Source organism: Asterias amurensis, chromosome 14 (assembly GCF_032118995.1).
Source record: "Asterias amurensis chromosome 14, ASM3211899v1".
NCBI classification, from domain to species: domain Eukaryota; kingdom Metazoa; phylum Echinodermata; class Asteroidea; order Forcipulatida; family Asteriidae; genus Asterias; species Asterias amurensis.
This window is the reverse complement of record NC_092661.1, coordinates 7,273,035-7,294,023: the sequence shown is the minus strand read 5'-3', so window position 1 is coordinate 7,294,023 and position 20,989 is coordinate 7,273,035. Positions and strand designations below refer to the sequence as shown.

Here is a 20,989-nt window from a genome sequence, read left to right as displayed (position 1 = left end):
AAACATCATCCATGTCCCACAACCATATCATACAACCACCAAATGTTCATACTCTGGGCTCATACTCACCAAGAGCTAATGTTGATCCTAACTCGTATTCACAAACAGCTAATATTGATCTTAACTATAAAATCAACCTTAATTACTGAAGCCATGGAGATAGAAAGCAAAGTGAGATGTCATGATACAAATCGCTATGACAATACTAACAACTCATAATGAGATGGATCTTGGTCTTTGTAAAATCAATCTCAGCTGTTTTATGAAAAAAATAAAGGTTGGCAATAAATGGTACTCTTGTGAAGTTCAGTTAGTCCAAAGAACTAAAAAAAAACACGTTAAGCGTCCCCGCCCGCTTCCTTTTTCATAGTCGAAAGAAGAAAACAATTGAAAGATAGTCCACCTGGTTCTGTCTTTAATATTGTGTCGGCTGGCCATTTTGAAGAGAAAAAAGGCCCTCCTTCCCTTTTTTAAAAAGGCAGGGTTTTTGGGGCCATCATGCCGTCAAATTGTACCCCTGGCTTGTTCGTTGTTGACAGGAAATCCTGTCAAGGCTTTTGACCTTTGCACCGAGCCAAAGTAGGTTTAATCTTTAAACAAATACAGCACATTACTTTTTAAAAGGCCTTATCCTCCATAGGTAAACTGTGCTTGGAGAATCAACATTGAAGTGTTCAAATAAGTCCAGAGTTGTAATTGAGTAATTGATTTGTTTGTAAGCAGATTGACTGTATATAATGATGCAGATGTTTCTATTCATAGTGCAATTAAGTTGCATGTGTACATGGGTTTCTTCATTTGATTTGACAATCCTTCACACCAATGATATTCACACTCGCTTTGAGGAGACTAGTGAGAACTTTGGTGGTGTGTGTACGGCAGAGCTTGCTGAGCAAGGGGTCTGTTATGGTGGGGAGGCTCGGCGAGCAACAGTAGTTAAAGAGATTCGTCAGTCTGTGCCTAATACTCTACTCCTTGATGCAGGGGATCATTTTCAGGGTACTGTCTGGTTTTATGCCTTTAGGGGAGAGGCTTCGGCTTGTTTTATGAACCTTCTGGGGTATGACGCCATGGTGAGTCAAAATGTTCAAATTTTATAGGAAATGCTTTAAATGTGTAATGAGGTGCAATCAAGAAACATATGTTATTGCAGATTTTAAACATGTTTTCCCTCTAGATTGGTATGCTATTTTGACATTGTTTTTAGTCTTGTCTTACAAAATATGCAAACAATTTTCAGTGTAAATTTTGCTTTCAAATATACAATCATATTGAACCATCGAGCAGGACCAAAGTAAACTTAATGTAGTAAGCATAAATACCAAGATAACATTTAAGAGTGCAGTGTATTGGAATAATGTCACTGCTATTAAGCAACCAGCAGCAAGAAGTTAAGTTTGGAGGATAAGGAATGTCATGTCATTTCATCATGTGATACTTTTGCCTTTTATTTCTGAGTTTTTTCAATTCATTCAATGACCACTGTGACTTCAATATTGGAAGGACATGATATGTATGGAATTACAGCAATGGATTGAAAGCTGGTAGTGGTTTCATGATGTACATAACATTAATAACAATTTGGGATTGAACAAAGACAATTACTAGAGCGAATTTAGACCATCAACTTCTTTCATCCCCAAATCTAATCACCAGTTCTCCCCTTTCAAAGAGCATAAGAATGGGTATCTAGCTAGTATTCAATAAAGTTGCTAAAACCTCCCATTTTCATAAATTCTGTTTTTATATTTCTGTTTAAAGGCACTTGGAAACCATGAGTTTGACATCGGTATCTCCGGCCTGTTGCCCTTTCTAAACAATGTGTCTTTCCCAGTCCTTAGCTGTAACATTGACAGTACATCGGAGCCATCTATGAGTGGTCTGTATGCCTGTTACACTGTGGTCAACATGGAAGGTGCAGAAAGGGTCGGCATTGTGGGCTACACATCGGTAGACACACCTTTATTCTCTAAATCAGGTACAGTAGAAATTTATTTTCTTACGTTTGAACGAGGCAGTGACTTAGTACAAAAGTTAGTTCCTAGCATACCAATCCGCTGTGAAGTTCTTGGTGGACGTTCTTGGTGGACGTTCTTGGTGGACGTTGTGGACGTTGTATATAAGGTTGGGCGGGGCATTAAGGTGCCATCTGCGTACCAACAGACAATGCAACACATTCTAAATAAAGACAAATTAAATTAAGAAATTACTGTGCAAGGTTTTCCAGAGCAATTTCTCCATACAGAGTTTTGACCTCTGGTTTTTCATCCCGCAACAGCATAGTTTATTAACAACATAATAATGGTGTATAAACTGTGAGATTATTTCATAAAAGTGTAGTCGTTAATGTGAAAACAAAACTAATAAACAAGGGTCCACGTCTGTTGGTAGGCCCTCCCAATGTTGTAAACCAGCAGTTGTTTGTGTTTTGTAAGAATGATATCTGTCGTGCAGCTTTATTGACATGGCCCTTGTACAACTTTCAACATGAGTCATGGCCGTGTGATCTAGTTCACCACATAGCTCATTGGTTCACCTGAGCTCTGGTGTTGTCAGCAGTAGGGTGTAGGTTTGAATCCTGGTCATGACACAAGCCCTTGATCAAAACTCTGCAGTTTCTGAAGATTTTGTTTTTAACTTTCAAACCTTTATTGAACTCGGAAACACATAAAAGGGGTCTTAAACTCAATGGATCAGTCTAGAGTAAGTTTGGGTGGATAACTAGAGGCAACTAGCCTTAATCACAGTTGACCTGAACAATACAAGGTTTGACTAGTTAAAATTTAGTCCAACCTGCCAACCAGAGAACTTCCAAGTTACACTTCTAGTAGGCATGGTAGGGGAGAAAATTGTGTTAACATTTGTGATTATAAATTGTTTGTTTTGCCAATATGCAAACCAGTGTGATAGTACTATATATTTTTCACTATCATTGCAGGATAGTTTGTTTTCACAAATATTTTCCTGCCTTAAAGTAAGCACAGATCAAAAAGAGAAGTAGATGTATGTGAGACACATGCATACTTTGTTGTTCTTCCAATAGTCACTCACCGTAAAAAAGAAGTGTATTATGCTCAATCTCTAGAACTTAGATAAGATTTTGCCAAAATTGAATATTCATAAAAATTACCCTCCTTTCTAATCATTTCAGTGAACTATCACCAGATCCAAAATGCTAATATTGATAATCATTTTGATATAACAGGTAATCTTGTCTTCAATCCTGAAGTTGAATCTTTACAACCAGCTGTCGACAAGCTGATTGCTAGTGGAGTCAATAAGATCATTGCATTGGGCCATTCTGGTATTGATACTGATATAGACATCGCACAGCATGTACAAGGAATCGATATCGTGGTTGGTGGGCACACAAATACTTTTATGTACACAGGTAAGAATTTATTTCTGTTTTTGAAGTACTTTATTGGATTAACAGACTTTCGGGTCACAGTTAAAAAGTAATCTTTTGTTAATCCTGGCCAGCTTTAACTGGGTTGTCTTTGCCCCTAATCCCCTGCTGTTCCATCTCCCACCCTATTTTCCGTCCTTACCCAATCTACCATCATCTCTCATCTATTCTTCACATATTCCTTGTTGTATCCATATCCTTGTTGTATGGTAGGCCTACAGGTAGTTCTGTACAACATTTTTTTCTTTCTTTTTTTCCTGTAGCTAAACTTTTGTTTGCAAGTTTCTGTACTATATTTGTGAAACAGCCGAATAAAAAAATAATCATCCAAATATCATAAAGCTACATGTATGAGGTCTTCTTAAATTCATCAGCTGTTTTCATTATTTGACATTTGACTCCTTTGTTGTGTATGCATTCTACATTGAAACTACTATTTCTTGATAATTGCTTTATAATAATGTGTAGGTAGTCCGCCCTCCAGTGAAGTTCCGTATAGTGATTATCCATTGGTAGTGAGGCCCAGCCATGACCCATCATCCACTGTATTAATCATCTCAGCCTATGCATATGGTAAATACCTCGGACGACTTGATGTTACGTTTGACGAGGAGGGAGCTGTAAGGTCTTTTGATGGGAACCCAATTCTGCTTGATAGCAATGTGCAACAAGGTACTGTACTGTGATTAATGCTACTTTAAATAAGGGAATAAAAGGGTAACGATGAGTTATTAAACTGCCGTTTAAAACCGGAAGGGTCGTGGTCGTGCAATAAAGGCCCAAGCCTTTCAAGATTTTAAGCAGCATTGAACAAGTCACTACTATCTTATTCCCGTTCATAAATGCCCTTTTGTTAAGTGGAAACATTTTACAATTGCAGACAATTTGTGAATTTTCTTTTCTTTAGCAGGGTTGGTACACTTTCAAAAACTAGGAGTTTTCCTCCAAGGTCTTAAAACTGAAATTTCTTCATTGTCTTCTTAAGAAGATCTTCTTTGATCTCTGGCTGTGTTCCTTGGTCATATTAGGTTGATGTGGCTGGCTGCCAAAGGTGCCCTTGCATGCCTGCTTCTCGTACATGTTGTAGTCACTTCCTTCGCAATTCTGCTCTTAGCTGCGAGCAAGGATGATTAGCCTCCCAAATTAGTATGTTTCCATTAGGATGCTTTGTTGATTGTTTAAATCAGGTTCAGATAGAGCTACTCAAACATCTGGGAGACTGACTGCTCATAATGTGTATGATGGTACTGCATTGGGGCATGCTTTTGTTATTAACTTTCATGTGTGTAGGCCCTATCTCTATTTAACAACCCAACCCCAATCATAATACAAAACCTTTGAGCCCTAATCAATTGTTGTTTTAGTAATTTGATGATATTTTTACCTTACCCACTTTATAGATGCTGACACACTCAATGATATGTTGTTATGGAAACAGCAAGTGGATCTTGTTGCTAATGAGGTTGTGGGTACCTCACTGGTTCCCTTACAGGGCAATGAATTCTGCTACTTCATGGAGTGCAACATGGGCAATATACTGGCAGACGCCATGTTAGAATCATACATCAATCAAACAGACGGGTCATGGAGTGATGTAGCTGTTACCATGACAACAACGGGTAGTGTATCTGCAAATGAAGTAACTGCAGGTAAGCATTATTAAAAACCATTCATTTTCAATGGCAATCATAATCATTTCGTCAAAGCTTGATTGATTTGAAATAAACTGAGCGTAACGATGAGCCTCGATTTTAATATATTAATAAAATTGGCAACCAAGGGTGCTTTCAAACCAAGTATTCAAGAGTGCCTTATAGGTTCTCATTATATCTATTACTGGATTCGTCAGGCCTTGAGCATTTCACAGTAGGATGTCATGGCCGAGTGGTTAAGGTCACCGAAGTGTGGGTTCCAATCCCGGTAGTGGCACTTCTGTCCTTGAGCAAGATACTTGAATGGGTACCTGCGGGGGTAAAGGTTGATATTGTGTATGAAATAACCCACTGGAGCACCACGGCAGCTCAGGGCTGTAAACTCCACAGGGAGCTGAAAAAGCAGGGCTGTATACTCTACAGGGAGCTGAGAAAGAAAAAGCAATGTTATTGGCCCAATGACCAGGGCACTAATGTAAAGCGCATTGACACGGTTATTGTGAAATGCGCTATATATAAGAATTTGTTATTATTATTATTATAAAACCAAGTCCTTAGGAGTATTACAGCACCAGTAGGTGAATGTGTGCTATACATGTAGGCTGCTTATTCATAAGAACTATCTCTGCCATCACACACACCCATTTACTTCTGGGTTGGCCTGGTGATGACAAGCAAGTCTTCTTCATTCATACAAACTGCAATACACCGGATGACTCGGACACCTTGATTCTAATACCCTAGACTCCTCAGTCACTTTTTTCCCTCATCGTTCATTTGCATTTAACCAACCATTTCTTCAAAAGACCCCGGTGCTGTTCCAAGTAAATGACAGCACACTTGCCAATTTCTTTTGGTTTTGATTTGAGGAATTTAATTTGACCTTCAGCCTTACATATCAGCAGTCTGGTGACTCAGTTGTCAGAAAGTCATCAAAGTGCTGGTTTAAATTCTGGTTTGGACAGAACATAATGTTTGTGTTTCTTAAAACTATAATTTGCTTCTCTAACTCAGGTGAACCACGCAAGGTCTGAACAGTCAGAGATTAATCCCCTAGTGTATGCTCCTCAGGGAGTTAAGTATGCCTGGTGAACAGCAATAATTCATTTGAAGAGCCTCTTAATGTAAAACAAACATTTATATTTTTATTACGGTGCAAATTTAACATCTATTAAATCATTGCGGTACCCGCTGCTAAATAATAGGATTTGAACTGCCTCTATCTACCGAGCAATCTTGGTGGTCTAGTTGGTATGACACTGCTCTAGAATTGCAAAGATCGTGGATTCAAATCCCACCTGAGTAACATGCCTGTGATTTTTGAGTTTAAATAGCGCTTTTTCACTCCCGAACGGGTGTCTCAAAGCGCTTCAAATTATTACCCCTGGTCACTGGGCCTTAATTCACTCCTTAAACCATCTCATCTCCCTGGGGAGTATACAGCCTTGGCAACAAATGCGCTACGCGGCTAAATCAATCACAAGAACCTTCTCTGCCCTCACAGGTCCCAATTTACCCCTGGGTGGAGAGAAGCAATAATAGTTAAGTGTCTTGCTCAGGGACACAAGTGTCACGACCGGGATTTGAACCCACACTCTGCTGAACAGAATCAGCAGAGCTTGAATTCGGTGCTCTTAACCGCTTGGCCACGACACACCGGTTTAGGGTAAAACCAAACTCAAAACCTCTTGATGTAGCAACTAGGATATGTGCGCTATTTAACAACCTTTATTATCCTAATATGGATGAAATTACAGGTGACATTACAATAAATGACCTGCTATTGAACATGCCCTATGGTAATACCATCGATGTTCTAGAACTGAAAGGTAAACACATCCTGGACATGTTGGAGCATTCAGTCAAGCGATATGAAGATAGTGGAAACGCTGGTGAATTTATACAATTGTCAGGTAAGAAACAGTCATTTAAGAGTAGACTTTTAGTGTGCCTGACAGAAAGATGTTTCAGCTTGGCCCAGTTTCATGGCTCTGCTTACCGCTGAATTCTGCACTACGGTCACCATTCTCTGCTTGCAAGCAAGCGTCCATTTTCTATGCTAGCTCTGCAGCGAAGAATGCCTAGTAACGTGGACTACACTCTCGCACACGCCAAAATTCCCTGTTAGCCTGTGAAATATGCTTGATGTAAACGCAGAATTCCCTGCTTCCGAAAGCAGCGATTCTATCTTAGGCATAAAAAAAATGTTATTTTGGCGTAACCAGACCTACCCTAAAAATAAGGCCCACCGTGGATATTTTTATATTTTTCAATGGAAGAAATTTTATGATTAAAAATCTATTAAAGACATAAAATATAAAATAAATGTCATCAAGAGTCCCTACCTACCTACCCTATTTTTGGGGAGCCTGTTACGCCAACATAACTTTTTTTTTTTAGTGCCTTATGGTAAGCAGAGCCATGAAATCGGGCCTGGGTCTTGGTGGGCAAAAACATTCATCCAAGCAAAAGGATATGAACAAGAAAACCAAACCGTAACTGTAATGAGAATTACTCTCTATATTTATTATGTTATCGCTATGCTGCATTTACTTTTTATACAAATATTGACTGCTTCGAGTGCCATGGTTAAAACTGCAACTCCCGAGGTAATCCCCAGAGCGTTATATTTTCCTGATGCGCAGCCGAGGGAAAATGGAACGGTTCTGGGGATCACCTAGGGAGTCAGAGATTTAACCATAGCACTAGTAAAAGCAGTCAATATTTGTTTTATAACACCCCAACAGACTACTTATCATACTTTAAGCAGTTTGGAGTTATATATATGCTCCCCTGGGAGTAAATAAAGTTAAAATGTGCCCGATGAACTAGGATAATAATAAAGTTGTAAAGGGCCTTGATCAAACTTAAGGATATTATGTGTGTTAGATAAGAACCCATTTTTAAATTTTTTTATTATTTTTTATCGCAGCATGGAAGCAAATTATTCGCAAAATGAATACAGCCACAGTCTCAGACACAACGTAAGCTGTATTTTGTCATTTTCAATAAATGTGCACCATATCTCCAAATTTGAAGAAATTACCACGGGTTGGTTATGTGGTCCTTTTTAACTAGTGGATTGACATGAATTTACTCTTCTGAAATTCTAAGATGTTTTCATTCCTTCAGCATCATTCATATCTTACACTCATGTCGCCTAAGTTTCTTTCAATTTCTAATTTGTAGGGCTACGAGTCATTTACGATGTCACTCTTCCCATTGGTCAAAGGGTTCTAGATGTGCGCGTACGTTGTGCTGATTGCACTGTACCTTCATATAGCAGCCTTAACATGGAGAAAGTTTACCGAGTTGCAATGAACAGTTACATGGCAGGAGGCGGATATGGATTCAGTGCAAATCAAAACAAACTCAGCCTTATAAAAGGTAAAGTTGTCAATCAATTATTTCAGACAATAAATGATTTTGTTTCTTTGATAGATCTGTTGATGACAATTAAGTTCCCAACATTATTTTTAAAAAGGACTGAACAAGAGGTTCATAGGAGCTTAAACTGTGAACCACTTCGTAATAGAATTCATGAAAATGGTTTCATGTGCTCAAAGAATGTAGTTTGGCTAAACATTGAGTGACTGTAAATAATGTGAAACTCGGGGCTTTGTTTGTTTCTCCAACTCCTGTTTGATAGCTCCTGTAACTGTTTAACATGTAGGTTGCAGTGTGTAAGGCCTAATGAACACCATGTGGATATGTATTGACAGTTCCTTTTATTTTTTAACTCACGAGGTGATCTGGATGTTTATGTGTGCTGTTAATTCTTGTGTAACTGCAGGGCCTACATGGCCACAAACGGCTGGGTTTGGTTTGCTCAACAATTTCATGTAGTTTGACATAGTCACGTTCCTATTTGTGGGTTCAAATGGGTCTGGTATGCCCAACTTTCAAATGGGTCTGGTGTGCCCAACTTTCAAATGAGTCTGGTGTGCCCAACTTTCAAATGAGTCTGGTGTGCCCAACTTTCAAATGGGTCTGGTGTGCCCAACTTTCACTTTCAAATGAGTCTGGTGTGCCCAACTTTCAAATGGGTCTGGTGTGCCCAACTTTCAAATGGGTCTGGTGTGCCCAACTTTCAAATGAGTCTGGTGTGCCCAACTTTCAAATGAGTCTGGTGTGCCCAACTTTCAAATGAGTCTGGTGTGCCCAACTTTCAAATGAGTCTGGTGTGCCCAACTTTCAAATGGGTCTGGTGTGCCCAACTTTCAAATGGGTCTGGTGTGCCCAACTTTCAAATGGGTCTGGTGTGCCCAACTTTCAAATGGGTCTGGTGTGCCCAACTTTCAAATGGGACTGGTGTGCCCAACTTCCAAATGGGACTGTTGTGCCCAACTTTCAAATGTGTCTAGTGTGCCCAACTTTCAATTGGGTCTGGTGTGCCCAACTTTCAAATGGGTCTGGTGTCTCCAACTTTCAAATGAGTCTGGTGTGCCCAACTTTCAAATAGGTCTGATGTGCCCAACTTTTAAATGGGTCCGGTGTGCCCAACTTTCAAATGGGTCTGGTGTGCCCAACTTTCAAATGGGTCTGGTGTCTCCAACTTTCAAATGAGTCTGGTGTGCCCAACTTTCAAATAGGTCTGATGTGCCCAACTTTTAAATGGGTCCGGTGTGCCCAACTTTCAAATGGGTCTGGTGTGCCCAACTTTCAAATGGGACTGGTGTGCCCAACTTTCAAATGGGACTGTTGTGCCCAACTTTCAAATGTGTCTAGTGTGCCCAACTTTCAATTGGGTCTGGTGTGCCCAACTTTCAAATGGGTCTGGTGTCTCCAACTTTCAAATGAGTCTGGTGTGCCCAACTTTCAAATGGGTCTGATGTGCCCAACTTTTAAATGGGTCCGGTGTGCCCAACTTTCAAATGGGTCTGGTGTCTCCAACTTTCACTTTCAAATGGGTCTGGTGTGCCCAACTTTCACTTTCAAATGAGTCTGGTGTGCCCAACTTTCAAATGGGTCTGGTGTACCCAACTTTCAAATGGGTCTGGTGTGCCCAACTTTCAAATGGGTCTGGTGTGCCCAACTTTCACTTTCAAATGAGTCTGGTGTGCCCAACTTTCAAATGAGTCTGGTGTGCCCAACTTTCAAATAGGTCTGATGTGCCCAACTTTTAAATGGGTCTGGTGTGCCCAACTTTCAAATGGGTCTGGTGTCTCCAACTTTGACTTTCAAATGGGTCTGGTGTGCCCAACTTTCAATTGGGTCTGGTGTCTCCAACTTTCAAATGAGTCTGGTGTGCCCAACTTTCAAATAGGTCTGATGTGCCCAACTTTCAAATGGGTCTGGTGTGCCCAACTTTCAAATGGGTCTGGTGTGCCCAACTTTCACTTTCAAATGAGTCTGGTGTGCCCAACTTTCACTTTCAAATGAGTCTGGTGTGCCCAACTTTCAAATGGGTCTGGTGTATCCAACTTTCAAATGGGTCTGGTGTATCCAACTTTCAAATGGGTCTGGTGTGCCCAACTTTCAAATGGGTCTGGTGTGCCCAACTTTCACTTTCAATTGAGTCTGGTGTGCACAACTTTCAAATGAGTCTGGTGTGCCCAACTTTCAAATAGGTCTGATGTGCCCAACTTTTAAATGGGTCTGGTGTGCCCAACTTTCACTTTCAAATGGGTCTGGTGTGCCCAACTTTCACTTTCAAATGAGTCTGGTGTGCCCAACTTTCAAATGGGTCTGGTGTACCCAACTTTTAAATGGGTCTGGTGTGCCACACTTTCAAATGGGTCTGGTGTGCCCAACTTTCACTTTCAAATGAGTCTGGTGTGCCCAACTTTGAAATGGGTCTGGTGTGCCCAACTTTGAAATGGGTCTGGTGTGCCCAACTTTGAAATGGGTCTGGTGTGCCCAACTTTGAAATGGGTCTGGTGTGCCCAACTTTCAAATGGGTCTGGTGTGCACAACCTTCAAATGGGTCTGGTGTGCCCAACTTTCACTTTCAAATGAGTCTGGTGTGCCCAACTTTCAAATGGGTCTGGTGTGCCCAACTTTCAAATGGGTCTGGTGTGCCCAACTTTCAAATGGGTCTGGTGTGCCCAACTTTCAAATGAGTCTGGTGTGCCCAACTTTCAAATGAGTCTGGTGTGCCCAACTTTCAAATGGGTCTGGTGTGCCCAACTTTCAAATGGGTCTGGTGTGCCCAACTTTCACTTTCAAATGAGTCTGGTGTGCCCAACTTTCAAATGAGTCTGGTGTGCCCAATTTTCAAATAGGTCTGATGTGCCCAACTTTTAAATGGGTCTGGTGTGCCCAACTTTCACTTTCAAATGGGTCTGGTGTGCCCAACTTTCACTTTCAAATGAGTCTGGTGTGCCCAACTTTCAAATGGGTCTGGTGTACCCAACTTTCAAATGGGTCTGGTGTGCCCAACTTTCAAATGGGTCTGGTGTGCCCAACTTTCAAATGGGTCTGGCGTCTCCAACTTTCAAATGAGTCTGGTGTGCCCCACTTTCAAATAGGTCTGATGTGCCCAACTTTTAAATGGGTCTGGTGTTCCCAACTTTCACTTTCAAATGAGTCTGGTGTGCCCAACTTTCAAATGGGTCTGGTGTGCCCGACTTTCACTTTCAAATGAGTCTGGTATGCCCAACTTTCACATGGGTCTGATGTGCCCAACTTTGAAATGGGTCTGGTGTGCCCAACTTTGAAATGGGTCTGGTGTGCCCAACTTTGAAATGGGTCTGGTGTGCCCAACTTTGAAATGGGTCTGGTGTGCCCAACTTTGAAATGGGTCTGGTGTGCACAACTTTCAAATGGGTCTGGTGTGCCCAACTTTCACTTTCAAATGAGTCTGGTGTGCCCAACTTTCAAATGGGTCTGGTGTGCCCGACTTTCACTTTCAAATGAGTCTGGTATGCCCAACTTTCAAATGGGTCTGATGTGCCCAACTTTGAAATGGGTCTGGAGTGCCCAACTTTGAAATGGGTCTGGTGTGCCCAACTTTGTAATGGGTCTGGTGTGCCCAACTTTGAAATGGGTCTGGTGTGCCCAACTTTCAAATGGGTCTGGTGTGCCCAACTTTCAAATGGGTCTGGTATGCCCAACTTTCAAATAGGTCTAGTATGCCCAACTTTGAAATGGGTCTGGTGTGCCCAACTTTCAAATGATTCTGGTGTGCCCAACTTTCAAATGGGTCTGGTGTGCCCAACTTTCAAATGGGTCTGATGTGCCCAACTATCAAATGAGTCTGGTGTGCCCAACTTTCAAATGAGTCTGGTGTGCCCAACTTTCAAATGGGTCTGGTGTGCCCGACTTTCACTTTCAAATGAGTCTGGTATGCCCAACTTTCAAATGGGTCTGATGTGCCCAACTTTGAAATGGGTCTGGTGTGCCCAACTTTGAAATGGGTCTGGTGTGCCCAACTTTGTAATGGGTCTGGTGTGCCCAACTTTGAAATGGGTCTGGTGTGCCCAACTTTCAAATGGGTCTGGTGTGCCCAACTTTCAAATGGGTCTGGTATGCCCAACTTTCAAATAGGTCTAGTATGCCCAACTTTGAAATGGGTCTGGTGTGCCCAACTTTCAAATGATTCTGGTGTGCCCAACTTTCAAATGGGTCTGGTGTGCCCAACTTTCAAATGGGTCTGATGTGCCCAACTTTCAAATGAGTCTGGTGTGCCCAACTTTCAAATGAGTCTGGTGTGCCCAACTTTCAAATGGGTCTGGTGTGCCCAACTTTCAAATGGGTCTTGTGTGCCCAACTTTGAAATGGGTCTGGTGTGCCCATACAACTTTGAAATGGGTCTGGTGTGCCCAACTTTCAAATGGGTCTGGTGTGCCCAACTTTCAAATGGGTCTGGTGTGCCCACGAACTTTGAAATGGGTCTGGTGTGCCCAACTTTCAAATGGGTCTGGTGTGCCCAACTTTCAAATGGGTCTGGTGTGCCCAACTTTCAAATGGGTCTGGTGTGCCCAACTTTCACTTTCAAATGAGTCTGGTGTGCCCAACTTTCAAATGGGTCTGGTGTACCCAACTTTCAAATGGGTCTGGTGTACCCAACTTTCAAATGAGTCTGATGTGCCCAACTTTCAAATGGGTCTGGTGTGCCCAACTTTCAAATGGGTCTGGTATGCCCAACTTTCAAATGGGTCAGGTATGCCCAACTTAACTTTCTTAGATTTTATTTGCCGGTTTGCACTGAACACAAAGTATTTGTATCCAGTAAGAAATTTGTTGTGGCTGAAATCAAAATAAATTCAAGCTGTGGCATTATGTCACAAAACAAGACTGTAAAAAAATTGGGTAAAAAAATGCCCAACTTTTTACCCATTTAAGGGCGAATAGTGAACTCCTCCAACCTTTGGGCAAAGTATTACCCATTAAAGTTGGGCGCTCTGATTGCCAAATAGTTGGGTAATATTTCATCATCAATAGTTGGGTATATTTTGGTAACCAACAGTTGGGTAATTTTTTGTTTACCCATTTTCTGGGTATTTAATAATTATCAATTACCCACTTATTGGGCGATGATTTTATTCATGATCTAGTTAAAATGTTTAACCATTTTCGGTGTTATCCAACAAATGGTGAATGTATTTAACCCTTTGATTTACAGTTTCTCCTGTGATACGTCATACAACCAGGCATATACAATATATTTTCCACGATGGCAAACGGTGGTGAGTTGTGACCTTGGCATCTCTCTCAAAATCGTGAGGGTGCTCAGTGGTTTGTAGATGCTTTGGAAGGTTAGTTTTTAACTAAACAAAGTTTGTTTCCTGTTCAATTATTGTACACAGTCGTGACAGTTGCAGCGCAAGCAATGCAGTGATTAATGTATTTCATACACAAAGCAACACAACAACCACGCATACATGCCACAACCGGCGTTGCACATAATGGCATGATAAAACTGAAACTATCACAGTAGTGTCAATGTGTCGCTCGCTCTGCAATTGTCACGACTATACGTACGACTGAATAGAAAACACAACTTCATATTTAGTTAAAAACTCACCTTCAAATTGGATCTATATCTACTGGACAACCCCGCTCCTCACAGCCACTCCTCCACTCGCCATGTTGGAAAATATCTTTGTTCTACTGTTTAATGCCCAACTTTTTGGCAACTCTTTGATCGTAGTACGCATGATCGGACGATTTTGACCAACTAATGTGCATAATTTTAACCAACAATCGAGATTAATCAAAATTACCAAAAAGTTGCCCAATAAATAAGCAAAAGTGTAACCAACAGTTATGATGAATTCAGATTACGAAATATTTTCCCAACTTTTGTTCCGCTTTTTAAACAAAGAATGGGCAAACAAAATGTTTGCCCAACAAGACCAATTATTTGTTTTGTTGGGCAATTATCGACCAATAATTGTTGAAGTTACTTTGCCCAACAAAAAATTTGACCAACGTTTTTGCAGTGAAAATACTCCCGTCTCCCGTTTATTAGTCTTAGAAAATTATTGACAGTTCTTTTTATTTTATTTTCCAAGGTGAACTGGATGTTGAAGTGACGTCTCGCTATTTTCAAACTTATTCACCAATCACAACGGGACTTGAAAGGCGTGTTACTGTATACAACGGCAACTCACCATGTTACCAAGATCCTAGTGCTGGTAAAGCAAACCAATTGATGGATGTCAATCATTTGACATTTGTTGTCGTTTTGTCTTTACTTTCTGTGGTCCTGAATGCAAAAATGAATTAAAATCATAATCTAATCATACACCTTTATCATGGTACAACCATCTTGGACATATTCATTTTATTCTTTAGGAAACTCTTGACTCTGAGGCTGCAAAGGGAGCCATGGTTTAAGCATGCTAGACGGGGTCCAGGTGCTGTGTGGCTCCTTTTCTGAGGCATTACCGGAAAATCTATCTAGATTTTATCATTGGGGGGCGGGGCGCTGGAAAATGTTTAATGAAAAACACAATATTTGTATAAAATGCAGTCTGTTTTTATTTAAATAGTAACCAAAAGAATAATGCTATACACAGAGTCTACTGCATAGTTTTTTTTCTGGTCTATCTGTTAAAATTATTTTATAGTATCAACATTTTACTGTATGTACACCTACAGTTACACTTAAATATCATGCATTTTTTTAGGATATCAACAATAGATCACATGTTCTACTTATTTGAACTTGGACTGTATCCAAATTGGCTGTTATGGCTACGGCTTGATCACCGTGTCATTATATGTTGGTATAAGTATAAGAAAACCTTAGCACCTCCCTTAGCAATAGTCGTAGCCGTAGGCGACAAATTGGATACAGCCTATGACGAAACATTACAATACACTGGGTATGTATTTGCCTCATTCCCAATACAGACATCACTCCCTGAAACCAAAGGTTCTGTGCATGTGATATGCTTATTATGGTACCAGACTATTTGGTTCTGTTTCTATGCAATATTTTATTCAGGGTGCAACCATCTAGTGTTTCTTTCCAATTTGAGTTGTTAAATGTTGTTGCTGTTTTAGGCCCAATTCAACCAAGTCCTTTAAAATAAGTTGCTGGTCCAAGGGTTCTGGGTTCAACTCCAACTCAAACTCATGTTCCTTTTTCAATACCTGTGTCCAATTCATCAGTTTCTTAGGATGACCGACTGGTCTAGTGGAAGGATTCAATGACTCTGGAACCTATGGTCCTGGGTTTAATACCCGATATTTACAACATGGGCTTCTTGATTTTAGAAACTATTTAAATTATTATTTTGGGATGTGAACTGGGGGGATATTGCCTCTCCACCACATTTTAAATAAAAGTTACACAACTACAAATTCAAACTAAAGTAAAATCAAAGACAGTTTGGCGCAAAAAATCTGAATTAAAAACAATAGCTAAATAAATGGGTAAATCAAGCACTTGCATTGTAATTTAAGGGACATTGGAAAGTGCATTATTATAAAAGTTAGTGTTTGCCTTTTTGTAACACAACATTTCCGTTTCAATTTCAATGAGGAATTGTGGAAGAGTAATCTTAACAGAAACTGGTTTGGAAAAATAAATTCTTCACTCCATTCCCAGTCTGTAACAATACATTCCCCAAACTTGATTGAAGTATGTGACTCTCTTTTAGTGAAAACATTACCGTCCCAAATACTAAAATGTTCTTGAAGCTTTGCTGCAAAAGTTTGTTGAGCGATATTTACTGAATTAGTTGCAACATGAAATTGAGCCTTAAAACCCTAACAAAACAAGCATTGTTTGAAACATTGTTAGAGCTACAGCCTCAGATTAAGCAAATGTTTTTATAAATTAATTAATACTGGCAGTGAGTTCATTTAATTTAACATGTTTATATCGTCCTAAAAAAAAAAGTCCACTTGACAAAATAGAGTTGTTTTAACTTCAATATACTTGAAGAGTTTTGAGATCAAAAAGGCACTGGCAATGCCAAAAGAGAGCAACTCCACTAAACAACATGAAACACAAATTGATATTATCAGCAAAGTAAGAATGTGATACCTAAGGAATAAATTACATATTGATTTGTTTTGTTTAAAACACAATGATTTCAGTTCAAACAATTAATACTGATGCAATAATGAAGAACCTAATGCTGTTTTCTTCACAACATTCACATCATTTGTGTTAAAACAAAACATTATTTTGAGATTTCAAAGTTTGGACCAATGTTTCAATGTGTAGAAGGAAGGTAATGAAGTAAACTGATCATTACTATTTCAGTGGAGACTGTTGTTTTTACATCAAGTTAACCTTTACAGGGCAAAGCCCCTATGTACACACACCTGGTTATGCTACTGTTCCTAATGTAAAAGCCTTTTTATTGGGTTTTTATACTCCGAGCCCCATAGACATCACCCATTGTGTATCCATCTTGTTTCAAGCAGTTATGACCAAATAATTGTAGAAGCTGAAAGGAATAGGGTCTGGTCCCTGTTACTAAAATGAGAACTAGGAATATGTTATCAGTCATCACGTAGAAAAGGGGAACCAGACAAAGTTTCAAACATTTTTATCAAACTCTGGTCAACTTGCTTTCCATAAAGCCTAATGGAATGAAACAGACTTTTGAATTGATTGAGTATCCAGCAATCAAGTTGTGTTTTACCTTCAAGAGAAATTTGACCAGGTTTTTAATTTACAGGTATAACCTTTTCAGTAAGAAAATATATCTATCAACACACCTGCTTTATATTCAGATTGTTATGAGCACCTTTGAACTAAAGCACCAATTCTTAAATTATGCTTTTAAAATAAACATGCATTGTCAACATACAGTGTAGGTATCAATTATAAATAGCTTAGACTTGTTGCCATAAGTCCACTTTGATTTGCAACTACAAAGTGATCAAAATGGCTTTAATGTAATGTAAAATTCTCTAATAAATAACAAAGTAAAGTTATACAAATTATTCAGCTATCATATATACAGTATTAATAAGTTATCAAAACATTTTAAACAGTGCCACACTAAGGCAAGGGATGTCGCCAGATTTATATTGACTGTTGGTTACCAGACTTTGTTTTTGTCCATGAAAACCAGTCTAACCAGACTGGGCTGAAAGGGAAACAGTCTGGTGCCTTCTATATTACAATAGGTATTCAGAGGGAGATTATTCCAAACAGGGAATCTGTGAAGTTTTTGCTATTCTCTTCATTAAATTCAAATATACATTTTTGTATACATGTAGCACCAATATCATAAACACCTTCATATGGTACAATCAGGGATGAAAATAGGGCCTAGGGGGCACACATGGGCACATCAATTTTTTTCTAGGTGTACTTCTGGCCGAATTAAACTGCAGTTTGCATTTGAGTCTTGTTTTTTTTAACAACATCTGATCTACACAATAAATGGTAAAATCTTTAACAGTGCTCCTTTTAAAGGCTGTTTGTACTATGTGTATATTACCTGACAAGACAACCTGGGAAAAATACTGTTTCTTTAAAAATAGAAAAACAGCTTTAAGGACTAATAATAAATACAAGCTTTTGAGGGTACTATTTGATCTTAAATGTTCAGAATTTAGTTGTGGGAGCTCCTTCCATTGGAAATCTGGCCTCTGGGAGGGCAGTACAATGGAAAACCTTTTGAGATACTTGTGAGAGGTTCTAAAGACCAAAGCTACTGATGCAGACAGAGTCGATTCTCTATCACTGCTTGACATTTCAATAATTGCTCTTCATTTTGTGATCAAGTTAATTACTTGTGGACTTTATGTTTTTTTTATCTGAGATTTATTGGTAGATTTTAATACACTTTGGTACTCTGTCATTTATTCAAACAATCGTTAGCATAACAAATTACTTGGTTACAAGCAATGGAGAACTGCTGAAAGTAAGAGGGTAATTTCGCAACTAAATAAATAAAACACTTCAGACCTCAAGTCTACTATTAGGCATCAAAAGCACAAAAAGTTGTGCAACAAGGGTGTTTTTTCTTTCTTTTTTTCTCTTGCAACTTCGATGACCAATTGAGCCAATTTACAGGTTAGTTATTTTATGCATATGTTAGGATACAACAAGTGAGAAAACTAGTCTTTGACAATTACCAAATGTGTCTAGTGCTTTAAGGGTAATATAAATTATTGTTACAATGGTTGACAATAATTTACAATCTCAAAGCTTACTTTTTAAAAACTGACACCGACATTATACAATCCAACCTTAGTAAAGTCTTTCTTGAAAGCTAAAACAAGGTTTAAAACATGATACCTGTACCAATGACATAGGATTCCTTTCTAAAATACTAGGACCAGAGACAATTGGCACAGACACTCACTTGCAAGATCGAAATTAGACCGCGCAATTGAACATGCAAAAAATGATAAGACTTAAATGGAAATCATTGTGTCTACTCAAAAACTGGGCTCCTGGCTATTCAGAATGATTGTGTGTGCATTCTATGTACTAGAGGATAGGAACATCAAAGATTTGTCTTTTTGTGTAAATTAAATGAGGCATCACCCCTTTCACCTTATTGCAATTTGTGGTTCACACTGACTGTAAGAATAATTGGTCTACTGCAAGCCCTTGATATCAATCACTTTAACAGTGTCTTCCTGGAGTCAGCCAAAACTTTCCTTGTTATAATGAAACTTGGTCTTGCGTTGATTCCATCCATTGCAATGCTTGTGAACACGCTTTGAGAGTTTCTTGGGACCACAGACAAAAACACCAACATTAGACCTGAAGGGAAAAGACATTGCAGTGTTTAGTGTCATCAGCTTCTGAAAAGGTTGCATTGAAAAGGTTGCAGCAGAGCACCAATTTAATCCCATCGGGCACCCCCCCCCCTCCATTAAGCTTCTCTTGGTACCCTTAAAACAAGTGTGGGAAGTTTGGTTCTTTAATCCGGCGTGTCACAATGTTTTCCTTAAGCCACAGGACTATATACCTCCAATCGACAGTCAATGCCCTATTTTCTAAACTCATAAACTAACACAGGATTGGATATGAAACCAGTGGACCACAAGTTGTCATGTTACACTATGTGACCAGTGCCTCAAACCCAAACCAGACCCCTTGAAACAAACTTACCCAGGATTGCATAATGAGACTTCACTGAATAGTTGTTTCAAATCTGGCCTTCCCTTATTGACTCTACTCCACACCAGACTCTGTGTTGCTGAACTCTCCTTCATTGAATTGTAGTTATCCTCACCAGTGACATACAGCCTGAATATCAACAGATCTGGTCGGTTGGAATCCCACAGCTACAATAGAAGAGGACTCAACGTTATGATTGGAATAAAACAAGAGCACCTGCTCATCCCATAGACCTTTTTGCAAAACCACAATTGCGCAAGTGCTAACTGATGAATGAGTTGCATGCTGGTCTAGCTAGCGACCAAACTAGATCGCTAGCTAGACCAGCATGCACCTCTTTCCACTCCTAGCGCGTACCGTGGTCTGTATTTGCGATAAGGTCTATGTACTAATTCTTAGAACAATGCTGAGACTTTACAGGGAGACAATTGAAGCGCAGCATGCGAGAAGTGCCATCAAATTGGACCCAGGATTTGTGGCTGCATGGTAAAGACATCCATAAAACTTATCTGACAGTATAAGCATTCAAGTAGACCAGCTTGAGTGTGACAATCTTTTACAAATGTTCTGTTCTTTGTTAGCAACAAATTGATTTTCATAAATACCTCAGACAGTTTCGCTATTCCTATTGGTGGAGAGTGCGTCACGTGGGTGTGTATAAACCTTTGTTTATGACCGGTAAAAAGTGTTAATTCATGGAATTACGTGACACGCGACCTGGTCGAGAGCAACGGCTGAAACAGTTATGCCACATCACGCGATACGCGCGACGCGCGCAGCATTCCCTTATAAGGAGTTGTTTACCCGAGGGCGGCGTAGGGCTTTACCATTTCATAGCCGGAGGGGTGTTGTGTTGAAAGAAATCATTTAACAATTATAAGTTTTGCATTTATTTTACTTTTTGACCAAAAAGTGATGATGTTTTTGACCGAAAAGGTATTTATGAATGGGAATCAAAGTGTGTTGAATTGGTTTTCAACTAGTGGTTTAAACCTGCCGAGGCCAGGTTCTTTATAATTTACCTAGACTTTGTTTTGGTAAAATTATCAAGAACCAGGCCTCGCTGGGATTAAACCACTAGTTGAAAACCTCTTCACCACACATTGATTCCCTTAGTAATTTAAATGGATTCAAATTTGCTTCTCAACTATTACATTACCAGTAAGACAATATGATAATTATTTGAATCAAAAACAGAACTTTCAAATGTATGACACCTTACAATGTAGTCATTTGTTTGTCAAACAACATGAATTATATTGAACCACCTTGAGACCATGCTTCATGACACCCAATTAACTGTTGGGATGGGACTATTCTATGGTAGTTAACCGGCCATTTCATCTCAATAGCTTCTACGAGTCGTTTTGGCCCCCCCCCCCCTTCAAATAACAAACAAATAAATAAAAATTAAGATTGTACCATTTATCTCCC

At 39.5% G+C, this 20,989-nt stretch overlaps 2 protein-coding genes across 2 annotated transcripts in view; one reads left to right on the top strand and one right to left on the bottom strand.

Moving 5' to 3' along the window:
- The first annotated feature begins 664 nt into the window (after window positions 1-664).
- On the top strand, window positions 665-16,385 carry LOC139946986 (snake venom 5'-nucleotidase-like). The gene is made up of 8 exons (XM_071944789.1): window positions 665-1,073; window positions 1,762-1,978; window positions 3,206-3,391; window positions 3,878-4,081; window positions 4,810-5,058; window positions 6,819-6,974; window positions 8,251-8,448; window positions 14,520-16,385. Exons 1-8 carry the CDS (start codon window positions 738-740, stop codon window positions 14,732-14,734), a joined length of 1,761 nt encoding a protein of 586 aa, XP_071800890.1. The 5' UTR covers window positions 665-737; the 3' UTR covers window positions 14,735-16,385.
- Window positions 16,386-18,192: 1,807 nt separating this feature from the next.
- Window positions 18,193-20,989, bottom strand: part of LOC139946985 (NADPH oxidase 4-like) — a 28,733-nt gene continuing 25,936 nt past the window's right edge. The window contains exons 16-17 of the mRNA XM_071944788.1: window positions 19,547-19,722; window positions 18,193-19,195 (exon numbers count right to left, since the gene is read on the bottom strand). Coding sequence (XP_071800889.1) covers window positions 19,075-19,195; window positions 19,547-19,722 — 297 coding nt within the window. The 3' untranslated portion in view covers window positions 18,193-19,074. The remainder of the gene's footprint in view (window positions 19,196-19,546; window positions 19,723-20,989) is intronic.